This window comes from Equus caballus, chromosome 11 (assembly GCF_041296265.1).
Source record: "Equus caballus isolate H_3958 breed thoroughbred chromosome 11, TB-T2T, whole genome shotgun sequence".
Taxonomy (NCBI): Eukaryota; Metazoa; Chordata; class Mammalia; order Perissodactyla; family Equidae; genus Equus; species Equus caballus.
In genome coordinates, this window is record NC_091694.1 from 16,400,649 (window position 1) to 16,418,847 (window position 18,199).

Sequence of the window (18,199 nt, forward strand, 5' to 3'; positions counted from 1 at the left end):
CATAGATGTATACAGAAAGATGTATACAATATATATGTGACTTTGTTAGAGAACTGAAAGAAATATATTCTGCCATCATATTCTGTTCTCCTTAGTCAGGGAAATTCGCTTTGAATTCATTGGAAAGCTACACCAGAGGGGAATGCATATGTCACAAAGTTCTTAGAATATTCCTCATTGAAATTTCAGATATGTAGAATTTTGAGGCCAAGAAGAATCAGTCACTCCTGCTTTCAGCGAGGCAGGACTCCCCTCTCCCTTCCCCTCATGCCTTCTGCTCACTTCTCCTTGCCCTCTCCCTCTCCCCATTTAATATAGCTTCTTACGTTGAGTTCTAAAGTACAAATTTGGCACCACATATTATCACCAGAGACTTAAAACAGAGGCGTGCATGACTGTGAGTGGATTTTCATTCAAGAAGCAGTTCAAAGGTGAGAAACAGGAGAATACAGGATGCTATTTGAGAAACCTGTGCCTTGCCCACATTTTATTATCGTTCTCCCCCCTCCACCTGTCTGTATTTGCTGAGGAAAAATTTTTGGCTTCAAATGGCCATCTGGTTGAGTAGGCCCACAAAGCCAAGACCGATGAATCAAGCGTTATCTCGTGTGGATTTATTTCCATACAGTTACTTCTGTTGCTTGTTCATCCTGGTCAGTTTTTCAAACCCGCAGTAAAGCATGAAGTTCAAGTGATACTTCAGAAATGTGGAGAGTGTTTGACTAAACTGTGGTGGTCCACCTGCCATCTCCTTGATCCATCCCTAATAGTCCGCTTCCTCGGCGCCTGTAGTGTTTGTTTAATCACACAAAGTATTGATGGGTTGAAATAAGAAATTACATGTGGCACCATGAAGCTTCTAAATATTCATTTGACGGTAAAGTACCATAATAGAGAGTTTATGGGAGGGTAAAGAGATTTTTGTAGGCAATTTTAAAGTCCTTTATTTGGTAGGTGATTGTGAAGTCAGAGGTAACCTAGCAAGTAATTCAAACAGTGTTATTTCCTACCTATTTAGACAAAGTGATTTCATGCCTCTTGACTAAGAAACCTCTTTAGAATAACACTGCATTAAAGCCAGGATAGATTAGCTGGCTTTTCTATGTCAACTTTGTAACCAAAATGTATCATCCAAGTGGATGCTGGGATGTCCCCCGTTAGTGACCATTAACATATTTTCATTACCAATCCTTATATTCTCTGCCTGATTAATATTCAGACAGGCTTCTCTTTCCAAGTGTAGCAGCAGGGGTTCCTCTTTCTGCCTGTTTTAACACCATCATTTTCTGAAAAGGGTGGGAACGTAACTCCATTCTATGTGGATACAAATTCATATAAAAACGTAAAAGTGACCTTTTAAAATATAATCCCATAAAAGACTATAAAAATGTTCAGAGACAAAATTTAGGCTTTGTGTATACCTGGTTTGGGAACTACCTATCGGATTGTAGTTTCAGATTCCGACTCTCAAAGACCAACTTTCTATACTTGGGAGAAAATAGCTTCCGAGGGACCTGCACGAGTTCTCCCTGTGGCTCAGACCTAGACAGTAAACCTCTTGAGATTTCATAGGGACCAGCTCAGACACTGGGTCTGCCAATATCCACACAACTGAAAAAAACGAAGAAGGGAAGGAAAGCTGCATGATGTAGACACCTGGGGGCAGGGACGTGTCTATGTCGTCCTGCTGTTTGCCCAGAGCCTAGCACAGCACCTGTCACATGGTAGTCAAAAGACATGTGCAGAAATAAATGAAAGAACTTCACTGGACAATAAGCAGGAATAGCGTGGGAGCTTTGAGACCTCGGAGATGAGGTCTAGCAGACTATTTTTTTTCGTTGAAGTATAATTGACATACAACGTTATATTAGTTTCAGGTGTATGACACAATGATTCGATATTTGTATGTATTGCAAAATGATCCCACAATAAGTCTAGTTAACATCTGTCTAGCAGATTCATTATTAACAGGGCCTTTAATAACTTTGTGAACTTACCGATTTTGGCCACAAATTAGGCCAATCAGAACCAACCTTCTTGAAAGCATTGTCTCTACTTCCTTACCTCTCATTTACACAACCCACTGCAGTCTGTCTTCAGCCCGGCACTCCACTAAATGCTCTCACCAAGGTTATTAATAACCTCCTTGAAACACGCTCTTCTCGGCAGCGGTAAAACTGCACCCACCTGGTTTTCCTCCTGTCTCTCTGGCTTCTTTGCAGTGTTTCTTGTCTGCTACCTGTCCCTCAGTGTTTTGTGCTGGGTCCTCCTCTTTTCAGTACCCATTCTGCCTTCAAATTTAGTCGTCAATGCCAATGATGCCCAAATCTTTATATCCCTAATCAGCTCCAGGGCCCTACATCTAACTGCTTACTTGACATCTCCGTTTGCTGTACCCTAGACACTTCAAACTCCACGTTATTTTCTCACAAACCTGCTGCTCCTTCCTCCTCCCTTCTGAAGGAATGTTGGCACCAAGCAGCTAGCTGCTCCAGCCAGTGACCTGGGCAGCTTCCTCCACACTTCCCTCTCTGGGCCCATCTGTATAATCACCTGCAAGTCCTGACGATTTTCTCTCCTGAGTAACCATGGAATCCTTCATGGTTTGAGTGAGGGCACTAGCATGAGACTCTCTGGGTTCAAATCCCAGCTCTTCCTCTTAGTCGCTCTGTAACCTTAGGCAAGTTACTTAATCCCTTTGAGCCTCAGTTTTCTCATCTGCAGAATAGAGGTATAGCTCCTGCCTCATAGCATGGTCATGAAGACTCAGTGCGTGAATATGTGTAAATGCTTAGAACAGTGCCTAGCACTTCCCGAGGCTCAGGAAATAGTAGCTGTGATCTCATCTCCCGCCTCCCTCCTCTCCTCTTTCTCCTCCTCCTCTCCACATTTGCTACCCAAGTCTGGTCACCATCTTATCTCATCTAGATTACTGCGGTATGTTCCCAAGGGTCTTTGCACTTCCATTTTTACTCCACCTCCCCTCCCCTCATCTGTTCGTCATGCTACAGCTGGAGAGACCTTTTAAAACCCCAAATCTAATCATTAACTCCCCAAACTGAAACCTCACAATGGCTTTATGTGGGTCTTTGAGTCACGACCTTCAAGGTCCCGCCCACATTTGGGGCCCCCGCCTCCTCCCCAGCCCTTCTGGTGCTGTTCTCCCCTTTCTCTGCTCCTGCTGCACTGGCCCCTCCTCTTCCTCATCGGCACCAGCTCCTTCCTGCCCTGAAGCTTCTGCACCTGCTGTCCTTTCTGTCTGAGATGCTCTCTATCCTGCCTAGCTCACTACCTAGCAAACCCAGTGTCCTTTCCTGAGGAAAACCTGGCCTCCCAGACCAGGTTATGCCCTCCCGTCATAACACTCTCTCAAAGAACCCCGTACTTCTCCGCCACGCTTATCACATTAGGCTCACTTGTTCAGTGTCAATCTTCTTCCACCCTGGAATGTAAGTAGCACAAAGGCAGGAGCCATGTTCACATTGCTGACTCTCTACCCCAGTGCCCAGCATTGTGCCTGAGTTGAAACGGGTGCAACAGTTGTTGAATAAATGACTTTCAGTTCCCAAGGGCTCGTGACTTTGGTCAGTGCTAATTTAGCTAGGTTCTTGGGGTTTTTTTGTCATGTTGTAGAACTGCTTCTGAGTCAGGTGTCTGTTAATCTAAGTCCCTATGAATAACCAGGACAGGATCACTGAAGCCAGCTGATGAATGTGGCTGCATTATTTATGCCTAGAACAGGAGGGCTGTAAGGGCATCAACACCGATACAAAGAGTCCTTTCAGCCTGAAAGGAGCATCTGTGCCTTTCAAACAATGGAAATTAGATTAATAAGAGAATAAAAGCAGTTATACTAAATAAATTCAAATATGGCAAAGCCACAAAGAATCATATCACAGCACATTTATTTATCTTTTATATGCAGGTGGGGATTAAGAATCATGTTGCACGAAGCAAGGGACAGGCAGAAGTTCGTCAGTGATGCTCAGTATCTGCGGGACATGCAGCATAAGGTGGACTCTGAATATCAGGTAATTGCAGAAAACGAGAGTTATCTTCCACCTTCACTTACAGTATTATGAGAGAATTCAGGACACAGTGTCAGTATAGCATAAGCGGTAATAGTTTTCTAAAATCCAAAACCCACCCCTTATTAGCTCTGCGATCGTGGAAAGGTACTTTATCTCTGAGTCTCAGTTTCCTCATCTGTAGTGGGGAGAATAATAGTACCCACTTCGTGATATTGTCATAAAAGTGAAATGAAGTAAGCTTTTAAAAATATTTAGCGCAGAGCTTGGCACACAAGCCTTGTCAACAAATGACATTAGGGCTTGAGTTTGATAAACCAGCTATCAAGAAAAAAGACATTAAGGAGTTAACTAGGTTGCCCCACCACTTATAAAATACCATGCCCTTCTGCTGTCATCCCGCCAGGAGAAAGGTGGTTAGCACATTCTACAATAGCCAGCTATTCGTCACCCTAGTTACAGTGTTTACGTGCAACAACACAACAGACAGGGAGCCGGAGTAGCCGTGATGCAATTACCCGGGGCTGGCAGAGGACAAACTTGCCAGACTGGGTGTGGGATTTGGGGAACAGTTAGAAAGTGTCACTCAGCCCCCTGGCTGGAGGTCAACCCTTGCTAATCAAGGAGGCTTGTCCCCAGCCTCGGCCGAGGATTGAAGAGTGCTCCTTCCCTAAGGACAACACAGAACTGCTGTTATCAGGTTTTTCTCCTTCTTAGCAATTTCAAATATAACCAAACCTCCCAGGTCACCAAGGAAACCAGACCCATCTCAGTAACCTGATTTCACCTTACAGCACAGCTTAGCTCCGGAGCTGGAAATGGAGGCAGCAATTTCCTCCCACAACTTGCCAACCCACCGACAAGACCATAAAATTGAGGGGATTTCTATAAAATGAGAACATAAACATCCCAACTGGTCACGCTGGGAGTCCCACTACTGTTCACAAAGAGGCCTCTGCCACCCGCCTCATGTTTGGAAATTCTTGTTTGAAATTGGCTCCAGAACAGGCACATAAGATAATCAATCTTATTATTTTATGGTCTGTGCTGAAAAAAATCGCACAACTGTGTGGCTTGGAGCCACTGTGGTTTTAGTTTCTAATCTCAGTTGGGCTTTCAACACTATCTTTATAAATAACAATATTTATTAAGAGCCTACTATGTCCTGAACAAAGTCCCTTCTTTCCTGGAGTTCTTATTCTAGGATTGAGAAACACAAGTAAATAAATATATAAGGTAGTTTCAGTTACTGATGAATATAGTGAGTCAAATAAAACAGAGGTCGTGGGGGTGGGGTGATGCTTCCTTACACAGGCAGGGAAGCCTCTTTGAGGAAGTAAATTTGGCTGTGGAAGTAAATGATGGGAAAGAGCCAGCCAGAGTATCCTGAGCAGAGAAGGAAAGCTAGTGCAAAGGCCCTGAGGCAGGAACTAACTTGGAGCATTGGAGGAAACAAAAGAAGGTCAGAGTGGCTGGAAGACATTGACTAAGGGAGAGTGAGGGACATGATGGGGTAGAAGAGGTAGATAGGGCCAGACCATGCCAAGTCTCTCAGGATGATGCTTGGTGTTTGGAGTTTGTGCTTATCACAATGAGAATTTTTGGGTGATTTTAAGCATGGAAGTGGTATGATCTGATTTACATTTTTTAAAGTTCTCTCTGGGGGCTGACCCCATGGCTGAGTGGTTAGGTTCCCACACCCCACTTCGGCGGCCCAGGGTTTCGCTGGTTTGTATCCTGGGCGCAGACATGGCACCACTGAGGCAGCGTCCCACATGCCACAACTAGAAGGACCCACAACTACAATATACAACTATGTACTGGAGGACTTTGGGAGAAAAAGCAGAAAAAAATAAAAATAAAAAAATAAAGTTCTCTCTGGCTGCTGTATGGGGAAAGGACTGAAAGGGGCAAGAGAAGCGGCAGAAACACTAGTAAGGAAACTGTGATAAAAATTTAGGAGAGAAACGATAGCGACCTGGCCCAGAGTGGGAGGAGCAGAGGTTGAGAGAAGGGACCCAACCCAGGAAATGGAAAGAGCGCAGACATCTTGCTGATGGATGGAGGGGGAATGCGGGAGAGACGGGAATGAAGGATGACTCACTTCAACATGTTTACTTGTCCGTCAGCTCCCTCTGTTATCATCACTATTTTAAACTTCTCTGCTTTTTTCAAACCTCCAATCCCCATACTTTCAACAAAGAACTTCTCTTCCTGTTTTACACACACATGAAACAAAACAAAGAACCCAAGGTCATCAGGTGGGAAGCCACGTAACTCCTCCCCTTCCATTCCAGGCTACACACCCATGTAGCCCTCAAGTCTCCCTGCTAGTGCCCACCTGAGCTCTTGGTCCATGGCCCCTCTCTCTCCAGCCCCTCTCCATCCATGGATCTCCCATCTGTATCTCTGAAATTTCCCTTCTTCTTATTGGCTCAGCCTACAAGTATGCTCAAGTCTCTCCCATACTAAGAACAAAAGAACAAAGCTGTCTGTGGACCACGTGTCCTTTTCTAGCCACAGCCCTGGCACTTTCCAGTCTCCAGATGTCCCCAAATAATCAGCTACATTTCTATCTCCGCTTCCTCCCCTCTCATTCACTCCCTAACCAGCTACAGCCTGGCTCTCACCTCACTGCCCGTGAAACTGTTTTCACTAAGGCCAGTGGCCACATTCAATGGACACCCTTTTAGCCTTTGTTTTCTGAAGCTTTATCTATATTTGACACTATTACTCCTTTCTTCTTGAAACATTACTCCTTTGGCTTTCTGACATCACATTCTCCTGATTTGCCTTCTGTTTCTCTCACATTCTTCTCCCTGCCCTTTGAATGTTAATTCCTCTCGGTTTCAGTCCTCAATTTTCTTCTAATTCACACGGTCTTTGTGACCCATCTCATCCCCTCCTGTGGTTTTAACTACCACTCATAGAGTAACGGCTTATAATCCTGAGTCTTCCCAAGGTGTCAGCATCACACGCACCCCTGCTTGCTGGACATTTCCATCTGGATGTCGCCCAGGCACCTCAGATTCAGCACGTCCACGGTTGCGCTCCACGTGTCCATCCCCCTGCCACCCTCCTCTCTGTGCCCTCTCTGATGATAGTGACCTAAGCCTTTCCTGACTCCTTCCTCTCCCTCACCACCCACATCCCACCAGGTACCAAATCCTGCCAGGTATACCTAAAAGCTCATGATCTTGCACCTCCCTTTTTATCCTGTTGCTACCACTCTGGTTCCAACCACCATAGTTTCCCTCCAAGGCTATTGCAATATCCTATAACCAGTCTTCTTGGCTCCAATTTTGCCATCTTTCAGATGGCTTTCTTGAAATCTGTCTAAAATGTGAATTTGACTATGTTGTTGAAATGCACAAAACCCTTTGGTTGTTTCCCCTCATTTAAAGGCGGATCCAGGACCCAAGAACCATGGCAGGTCCAGCCTAAACCTCAACCACTTCTCTGATCTCTTCTTCCCCTTTCTTTCCTCTCTTGACAAGGGTGGTAAAGACCATGGGTTTAATTTAGAACTAAAGGGAACCTCTGTACTCCCATGCCACCCTTTTTTAAAAAAACAACTTTATTGAGGTATAATTTACATACCATAAAATTCACCTGACATAAGTGTATAATTTAATGACTTTTAGCAAATTTACCAAATTTGCAGCCATCATCATCATCCAGTTTTAAAACATTTCCATCACTCCAATACCAAAGCATCCTTTTCATACCTCTTTCACGTAGCTTACGAAATTGTATAGAAATTGTCTTTTGTGTGACTTCCTCTCAGACTGGCCCATGGCTTCTTAAGTGTGGGAGTGGAGTCTTGCTCTTCTCTGTTGAACTGAATGCCTTGTCATGGATGGAAGCCAGCATTACCTAACTTGACCACCACCTCTGTTTATGAGACTTAGATCCAGCTGACTTGTAACTATTCCTTAAAGTCACATCCACCCTCACCGAGTATGTTCAAAAACACTCACCACAAGGTCTGCAAAAAATAAATCTGGTTGTCTTTAATATGTGCTGACTATTGGTGAATTAAGCATATAGCAACCCACAGAAACTACTTTGAAGGGAACAGTGACGAGTTAGTTATATTATTTCATCCATCCCTTACCTTGTTCCAGAAAGGATTTAAAGTAGGGGTTTAAGAATCAGTTGCGGGGCCGGCCCCGTGGCTGAGTAGTTGGGTTTGCGCGCTCTGCTTCGGCGGCCCAGGGTTTCGCTGGTCCGAATCCTGGGCACGGACATGGCACTGCTCACCGGGCCATGCTGAAGTGGCGTCCTGCATACCACAGCTAGAAGGACCCACAACTAAAATATATGCAGCTGTGTACTCGGGGGCTTTGGGGAGAAAAAGAAAAAATTAAAAAATCTTTAAAAAAAAAAAGAATCAGTTGCTTGACTTTAACGACCCCTCAGTAACTTAGTCCATATATGACCTCTGTGGGTTTAGATACTTTACTAAGGTGGACTTTCCATCGGGTGGACGTTGAAACCCCGGGTTGTTAATGAGCTTGGCCAGTTACTTGTGGAAATCCCAGCTTTTGCTCACAGTGCAGCAACCTGCTCGGACACCAGGGATTCCCCCATTTCAGGGTGTTCAAATAGTGTAAAACCTAATAACTAGATATGGCTCCCAAATCACATATATTTGCTACATATTCCTTCCTGCGCTTGACTCACCTTTAATGAACTGGCTCAAATTGAAGCCCTTAGAAACTTCCTGTTTACACTATTCCTGCTACATCCTAAAATAACGCTACGGGTTCATATGCACCAGATTAGCAGGGCCTTTACAGGTCCATGTGCTGGCAGCAGGAGAGGAGGGTTAAACCCACCCTGAGTTATTTTGATGCTACTCCTTTCAGTGGTTGGGTGGGCCCCTTTTGAGAAAACAAGAAATAAACATCTATTTGGCATATTACATGCTATTTCGGAATCTGGTAACTGGTACATAATTATATGCCATCGCAGAATTTGGCTCTGTTTCTTCAAGGGTGTTCATGCTACATTGCTTTTTTTTCTTTCTTTTGGTCAAACGTGTTTATGTAATTTGAGGCAGAATTTAGCCATTAATGTTCACTGGAAAGCTGGAGAGAAAGATTACACTTGCCATTTCAGGATGATTTTCCATAATCTATCAAATGTGTTCAAACAGGTTTCATTTCATGTCACTTATTCTTCCTGATTCTTTTAAGTGCAGATCAAACAGCTGAACACGTCCATATAAACTTATTCAGGACGTGACAGGTGACTATACCAGGTGGTGAGGGCTTAGGAAACATCCACTCAGGGGGTTGAGGGAATGGAGATAATTCAACTTCCCTTCCCATGGGATTCACCTCTGAAGAGCGTGTTTCTCTACTCTTCACAGCTAACACAGGAAAATAAACTCATTTGATGGGAATAGCATGTCAAACTGTTTTTATACCTTTGATTTCTTAACCTCTCAAAACTAGTGAACTTTAATAATGTCACTGATGATAATTAAATCCCCAAACTCTGGATTATGCATGTTAGGACAGAGAACAGCAGCGAAAACTAACCAATCGAAGGCAGTGGTAACTCCCACTTCTCAAAATGCTTGTGGGGTTCAAGTAACGGTACCATTGACAGAGGCCATTGTTGATCGTGTAGAGTTGGGTTGTAGCTATAGTTAGAATGTTTTTTATACCAGAATTATTGGGGTAGGAAGTGTTCCTGTGGTATGTGGCTTCTTAAGGCACCAGGAGCCTGGATGATGACAAGAAGGAGGGGACTGATAAGAAATGAAAGAAACTTTGAGCATCCCTGTGGATTCAGAATACTGTAATGCCTGAGAAAAAGCAGTTTACAGAGGGGCCCTGAGTGACTGACAACAGGATCTGCTCAGTTGGCTGTAGGGGTTTAGGACAACGGGCCTAGGAATCAGACTTCTACTTCTGGGGCAGAAAAACAAGGATGAACCGTAGGCCTGGACAGAAAGATTCTTTCTTCTTCCATGACCAAGATCAGAGTCACATTACTTGGCAAAGGCTGACTTTAGAAATAGAAGTAAATCAAGAAATGGGATGGGAAGCAACAATTAAAAGCCTAGTAATGATACTGATGATGGTGATGGTGATGACAGTGAGTACCTCTGCTAAGCATCTTACTAACAGTGCCTCGTGCTCTCCCAACAACCTTGCAGCACAGGGACATGGCCGTCTTAAGATGAGGGGAGTCAGATCATTGAGGTTAGTCAGCTGGCCCGAGGTCACGATGCTAGAAAGTGGCAGAGGGGGGTTTGTCATGTTTACCAGTATTGAGTTACAGTGAGTCACAAAACCCACGTCATCCCCCACAGGCATACGTGCACATTCTGTGTTCTGCCCCCACAGTGGTAGCTTCTGCTCGGAAGGCAGCCTGACTGCATGTGCTGTAGTCAGAAGGATGGGCTTGGGAGGTAGAGAGGCAGGGGTCTGGGGGCAGCAACACTAAGGAGGAGAGAAGGAGGAAGCCCTGAGTCTCCCCAGAAGGGAGCAATAAGAAGTTACCTGAAGCCTTCAATTTCATGACCGCCCTCAGCCAGTTTTGTCACATGAACAGAAACTTATTTATAGCAATCTAGCTCTAGGCACTTGAAACTGAAGGGGAATATTTTTAGAGTTCCAGGGTATGGGGAGCTCCTGGTGATGATGAATTACGAATCCATTCCTCCTCCTCATCCTATGGATTTCACACTCCTCTGCCCCTGTCACTTCGGGAACCCCAAAGTAGAAGTGACATCAGCATCAACAACAGTGAGAACTCATTCACATTTACCAATAAGAAGAAAACTAGCCCCTGTGGGGAGTATGACCAGGTTCTTGCTGTTTCCAGGACTGGAAGCCTGGACTTGGCTCTGTCCTGTGTTCCCTTTCCTCAGCAAAGCTATGCCTTGGAGAGGATCCACATTTGATTTACACAGAAAGATTGCTTGGCTGTCTCAAAATAAAAGTCAGAAAGTACCTACCTTGCTACTGGTTTGTTCCCCTGCTTCTCTATGAGAAGAGGCATAAGGAAACAGGGGGAAAAACTTTTTTCAACGTTGCAAACCATTCTATTCCTCCTCCCCTTTTGGTAAAGAAATATTTAAGTCACATGCATTCTTGGAGAGAATTTTCAAAAAACACTCAGCCCACAAAAATTCTGTTCATCCCACAAAGTCGGCCTGGGTCCTGCGTGCATTCGCTAACTCTGGCTCCTCCACTTCCAGTCCGTCAGCATTTTCTTCTTGCGCCTTTAATGCCAGCAGGTTAGGATAACACAGACATCTGCCGCTTCAGGAAACACCACGCCCCACCGGGGCTCGTCCTGAACAGGAGCTTGATCAGAAGTCATTGTAAAAGGAACAGGAAAAAAGAGGCCCACTTTTAGTTGAACTTCACTAAGCTTTCCAACTGACTTTCTAAGGGTTTACCTTTGTTTATTATTTGGTGTTTGCTTGTTTGATTTATTCTTTATAGTTACTGTCCAGTATTTTTTGGGTTTTCTTGTTTAAATTATGCGTTAAAACAAACACTGCCCGGTACTTATTACAATGGCTTACTATCTATATGGCATAGTTTTTGAAAATAAGATTAACTGTGGGACAGAAAAAAAAAAACCCACACCATTTTGGAGTGCTCTCCCTTTCCAAGCAAGGTGGGATGAAACAGCACCTCTTTCCTGGGAATCCAGAACTCCACCTGCTGCAGGTGACCACCTGGCCACTGTGATGAGCCCGGAGGCCAATGCTTCCCCTGCAATTCAGTTGTGAAACGCACCGTAACTGACTCTGTTCCCAGTGCCAAGTGGGAAATGTTTTCTTAATATCAGGTCATTTCTATTCTTAACCTTGGAGTATATTAGGCTTTCCCCCTGGCGTGAAATTCTGGCAAGTCCTTCTACATCAAGGAAGGAGATGCATTTGCTGACAGAGGGAAAAATGCTGAAGGAACCTGTCCTTTCTCATCCCAGCCAGGAAGGGAGAAATTTCAGGTCTCGTTTAGAAACAATATTGTTGATCTTTATGCTGTATTTCCTGAGTATGACAGTGGGTAATTTGGCTCTGGCAGGGCAAAGTTGATTCCAACCACTGGATCCATACAAATGCTCTGAGAGGTATAAGTATTTTGGAGTATCTAAAATATCATTTGAAACCCCCACAGCACATGATATCCTTGGGTTTGTTCAGTCTCAATACTGGAGGAGAAATATTTTGATATTAGATTTTATTTTAAAAAATGGAAAATCATTTTTGTTGGTCGTTTTATTTCTAATTTTTGCGTTTGGGGATTGATATTTCCCTCCAAAACAAAAATGCAGTTCAACTAACATTGAATGCCCTAAATGCCAGATGCTGGGGGATTCAAAAGATAAGAGGTGGTCCTTACCCTCGGAGTTCTTACTGATCAGCAGGAGAAACAGGCTCAAAAACAGAACAACTAAATGCAGTAGGAAAAAATTGCATGATTCAAGCTCTGTATGTATAAAGGAGTATGAATTCAGCCCAGGGAAGAGTAGTGAGTCAGGGAAACTACAGCGAAGAGATGCTGTGAGCTGGTTTAGATCAGCAAAGGCATTCCAAGTGGAAGGAACACCATGTGCTAAGCTCTCATGTCTGAGAATTCCTATCCTATAACTGGGGTGCAATCCTAGGGAATAGAGTGGAGTGGAGGCGAATATGAGGGAGGAGCTATGAAGAGAATGAGAAAGGGCGGAGCAGTGAATACAGTGCATTAGGTACTACCTTTCTATCTAGGCAGTTGTCGGGTAAATCCCTGACAATGTGCCTCTTAGTATTTATTAAAGCGATAACTAACATTTTTGACCTGGCATTTTGGGCAAAGGGAAAACACTGGGAGATGTACACCATGTAGTTCGTGTTCCTCACAATAGGAATTAAGCATCAGGTTACCAAAGCTAGTTGTAGATCTAAGATAAAGAAAGATTTTTTGTTCTCCAGGCTTGTCTGAGACGCCAGGAATGCAGAAGAGACTCAAATGAGAAGAAACGGGATCAACTTGGGGGGCAAGAGACAACTTTTGAGAGATCTAGGTTTTCAAGTGGGTCATCTTCCAAACAGGTACTTAGACCTTTGGGAGAGATTATCCTGATGCCGTGTGTGTGAGTGTGTGTGTGGAGGGGGGGGGGTGTGGGGGGGGTGGGTGTGTATGTTACTTAGGGAAAAGCTGATGTTGAAGAATCCTAAAGGTCAGGGAAGGGAGCAACGGGGTCAGGAGCTCCCATTCTGGGTACCACGCCGGCCACTCCTCTTTTATGTGACCTTCCCTCTTCACCCTGCTTGGGCCTCACTCTTCTTTCCTATAGTCTAACCCATTGCATTGTTGAGTCTAGTTTTTATTTTAAATGAATAGAGTAAAATGCAGTAATAACTGAATCATACAACTAGCAATTGTTCAAATATTTTGTCTAGGATGATAATAAATAAGACCAATATAATATAGTTCAATGATGATAATCGTATTAGGTACCATTATCTGAGTGCTTACAACATTCCAGCACTATGCTGAGCACTTTATACATATTAGCTTATTTAAGTCTCATAAATCGATACATATTTGCCTCATTTTACAGATGAGAAAACTGAGCCTTAGAAAAGTAACTTTCCCTAAGGTTTCTCAGCCAGCATGTGCTAGAGTAGGGATTCCATTCCAGGCAGCCTGACCCCAGAGAGGGTGCTCACTGAGCTAGACAACCATATTTCATGTTTAAGATTTCATCTGCTTAAGAATTTTACTTAACCTGTGTAAGCACCAAATACCACAAGCTGCATTCAACACCGGTTGTTAGCATGGTGAATTGATTTAAGATGAGTAATGTGCCTTTTATGAATTCTTATTTAATATTTCATGCCTGAAATACACTCTCGAGGATGGGTTCTCTCTACGCTATCTGTGGTGTGGATCCCTGAGATAGATCCGGGATACCTGATATCAATCAAGTTCTTCTTGGGATTTCTTCTTTAATCTAGGATGTTCACGCTGCGGTTATTTAATGTTCAAAGAACACCTTAAAACGGCATGATTGATGTTTATGGATGCAGATGTAGCCGTGGGAGAGATCTCCAGTCGCTATTAAGGAACATAAAATCACACGAGAAAATATTTCACCTAGAGTCTGAAGGTGAAAAAGACCATCTTACAATATTGGCAGCACCGAGAACACGTGGCTTCGATCTTTTCCTGTTACTCAAGGACTAAATAGAATACCTGCTGCTGATTAAACTCAGGGAGTGAGGTTAATCCAAAAATTAAACCTAGTTTGGCCAGAACAACACATTTTTGGCATTAAGATAATTTCTCACATTTTTGCACTTAGAAACAAAAATCAAGGACAGATAAAAAATGTGATGTCATTTCAGTCAAAGAGTAGCATGTAGCAATCTTCCTAGATTGGAATTACTGAACAAATGGGCAGCTGAGTTCTTCGGTTTTCATGCAGTCTCACGTGCGTACTCACGGCCATTTTGTGTGGCAATACTCATGCATTTGGGATTTTCTAGGACTTGAAGTTTTCATGCTCCTCTCCACAAACTTTGTCTGGGGGACAAGCTGGTGACAGATTCCTGTAGTTTTCTTCTTCCTGCTATAAAAATTATTCATTCTTTAAATCATCATTGCAAAACACTCAGACCACATTTTAAAAAGGACATAGTTGTATATGTAAAAGTAATTATGGAATAAAGACAAAAATATGTGGCAAAATGCGTAAAACTGGCAATTTCTTTTCAAAAATATAAGGACAGGATTTTTTGTTTGCACTATGTCACCCTACCTCAGTATGTCAGAGAACTCAAAACAACATTACTTGTCTAATCTTAATTTTTTCCTGGAAACGATACCCCAAGGGTTTGGGCCTTGACTGTACAAGTGCCTTCCAGCTTGCATCTTCTCTATCAAGAACAGTAACAAAACTGGAATTTTCCACAGTGGAATTCACTTCTGCTTTGCTCTCTGTGTTACAGATATTCTTTGGGGGGTACTGGAGGATTTGCCTCTGGATACAAAAACCCAGGGAGGGCAGGTGAGAGGAAATGTCACTGAAGGCATCGCCCTCAATAGCCATCTGACTTGTGTGCTCATAATGCCCACCCCTCCTGGCTCAGTCCTCCGACTTTTGCATGGTATGAATGAAGCCGGAGATTCCTTAGGAGACTCAAACCAGATTCCAAAATCTTCAGTCCCCAGGATCTGGGTTGCTTTGGAGATTTCCCCTCCTAGATTTGGACCCCTACCCAAATTTCTATGAAAATCTGGTCGTTCTTCAACCTTTATTGTCTGGGCCTGCCCTGCTGTATCTTGAATCCTAAGGGAATGCAGAAGTTATTGAACCTCTTTCTACAGGGTCCTCAATGCCAGGGAGGTCCTGAAGCTGGTCTCCCAGAGGAGGCTGTGAATAAGAATGCCGACACCTCCCAAAGGAGAACTCAGGCCAGACTGATCCAATTTCCAGAGCTCAGTGTATTGAATGTCACATCAGGCACTAGAGTTACGAAAGATCCTCAGTCCATCAGAAAGGGGCAGGAGAAAGACACAGCTCAGTGAGACGGTGTAAACCCAGCCAAAGCCCTCCTCCCTAGGAGAACATTCCTCTGGGTAATTTCCTTCTAGAGATCGCTGTGGCTGAAAATTCTAAGGAACATTTCGGCTCGGATTTGTGAAGGCAAGTTCATTCTCTGATTGAGTGGGTAGAATGAAAGTGGATTGCTTAATCCGTGGACATTTTTCCACTGTACAGTCACTATGTGAAGCATGGCATCACTGAACTTTGACGCTTGTATTGCAGTTTCCATCACTTGTTCATTCCTTAACCCAGTCTCAGATTGTCACAGTTTTGATGGGCCTGGAACAAGGGAGGCATTTGCTCTCAAGGAACAGATCCAGCATTGTTGTCATTTCCAGACACCTGTCTAGAAGGGGGCAGACGCCCAAATGCACAGTTAACGCGGTGGCCACTCCATCATGGCACAGCCTCCTTGCTACCCCCAGTGGCTTTAACCACTGTTAGGCAGAGGTTGTGCTAAATCTAAGTCCGGGATAAAGCAATAACAATCAAGCCTGTGCTGAGATGTTCTTAAAGCAATACCTCCTAAATACATTTAAGTTAGTCATGTGACACAGTAGAAAGAACACTTATTGTCGAGGGCCAGCTCTGTCCCTCATTACAGTGTGAATTCAGGCAAACCACTTTGCTTCTAAGCACTTCAATTTCCCATCAAGGAAGTACTTATTATGCTTATCTCGTGGGATCATTGTGAGAAGGAGTGAGACTCTGAAGTGTCCTACTAACGTTAGATTACACTATAAATTGCCTTGCTGTCCGTCTATTCTTGCAAATGATGCTCCAGCAGATATCAGTAGAGGAGCAGGTTCTGAAGCTTCTAGAAAACCTTCTTTCACTTCAGTGAGGTCCCAGACCACATTTCCAAAAGCCAACCTAATGTAGCAACTTAATTTTAGACCCTTTCAAAGTTATATACAACCTTGTGAACCGTTTAATCAGATTAGAATTTAACAGGGAAATAAACAGCAGTCTACATAAACCAAAGTCAGATGATTTAATGGACTAAAAGCACAGCAGTTTCTCGATATAAGGAGGAAACAGCGTCCTTCCTTCACAAGCTGCCCTGGGACAGCTGCTGGTCTAGAGGGGCCTGCTGTGATTGACAGGGGCACCGGGATATTTCAGCCTCTCAAACCTTTACAGAGAAAGGACAGGAGCCCTGACTTCCCTACAGAAGTTGATGAAAATGATTCGCCCAGGACTTGGGGCGGGGCGGGGCGGGCAGCAACCTTTTATGAAGAAAATCCCTTCTCATCTTCCAAAATCCTGTATCCTTGCTGGAAGGGACACTGTTCCAAAGGCACAGAGCTCAAGGACTGAGGACACGTCACTGCATTTACTTCCATTTACTTCACTGGCAAAGAAGGTGGAGATCAGCTCTCAGTTTTTCAAGAGCACCATTTGCTCTGCTAACAGGAGTAGGATTATTCCTTTCACCATCAGCAACCAAGCAACTAAATATTTAGATTCCAGGTCACAAGGACCCAACCTTACATTGGAAGGAGGCATAGGCAGTTAACCTGACTCCGGCAGCAGCTGGCTCTGCCTCAGGCCTGGCTGGCTGGGATGTTTACATCAGTGAGATCACTCAAAATCGCCCAGGAAGCCAGGTAAGCTTAAGAGTGAAGGCGGTTACCCAACACAAACATTTTAATTGTTTTGTCCATAATAATCTGCACAAACTTTGGAGGTTAAAATAAAAAATAAAGCCTTTTCAAGTAACCTGCAGTGGTTTAAAAAGTCAGAATGTCCATCTGTACCTGAGGGCAGCAGAAGTCTAAAACTGTGCTGTCCAATACAGTGGCCACTAGTCACGTGGGGCAATTTAACTTTAAATTTGAATTAATTAAAATTAAATGAAAAATTCAGTTCCGTAGTCTCACTGGCCACATTTCATATGCGCAGCAGCCACATGCAGTCCGTGGCTGCCTCACTGTGCCACGCAGATATAGAACATTTCCATCATGGCAGGAAGTTCTATAGGACAGCGCAACTCCAGACTGTGGTCAAATCCAAAAGGCAAAACAAGACCCCATGGGCCAGAAAGGGATTTTGTTTCCCAGAAACTGGCCCTGCATAATCCACAATTCAGTGCTTTGCATACTGCAGCTCCTTGCAAATGTCAGCTCTCCGATGGTGATTCAGCTGTCCGTGAAGGCTGTCTCCATTTGCATTTTGTGTTTTTCTATGACCTGGTATATTTGCATGACTCCTTTCATTACCTATTTATTCAGCCTACCCTGCCTGTGAAACCTTCAGCTTCTCCTCTTTCAAATGGCTCTCGGAGAGTTGTTCTCCCATTAATCTGTCAATGTCAACCTACCAACACCCTTAACGGTGTCATGAAAGCAGCCACAGCTTAGCACATGGCATGTGCGCTCCGTGAGTCACGCTTTTAATTTTCTCTAACTTCTACTTGTCCGTTGTCGGATTCCTTGTGGGTTGGGCCGCCTGTCTTTCTGGCCCCAGGCAGTTGTGTGCGGACGAGGCAGGTCACACATGCGCTCACCAGTTCTAACTGCCAGAGGGCCCCACCCTGGGAGGCCGTGAGTCATCTCTAACACCTGGTGTGGTGTTTGTCACAGCCGCCCTCTTGACTC

General features: G+C 44.0%; 1 protein-coding gene across 17 annotated transcripts in view; it reads left to right on the forward strand.

Annotated features, from left to right (window-relative positions):
• MARCHF10 (membrane associated ring-CH-type finger 10) overlaps positions 1-18,199 on the forward strand; it is a 199,793-nt gene that overhangs the window by 122,416 nt on the left and 59,178 nt on the right. For 10 of the 17 annotated variants that reach the window (XM_023652261.2, XM_070227102.1, XM_070227103.1 and 7 more), the window contains 2 exons: positions 3,926-4,031; positions 12,979-13,098. In XM_023652261.2, the coding sequence (XP_023508029.2) occupies positions 3,926-4,031; positions 12,979-13,098 (226 nt within the window). Of the gene's footprint in view, positions 1-187; positions 432-3,113; positions 3,450-3,925; positions 4,032-12,978; positions 13,099-18,199 lie in introns of those variants that run through there. The other 7 variants (XM_070227106.1, XM_023652263.2, XM_070227107.1 and 4 more) reach the window with 5 other exon arrangements.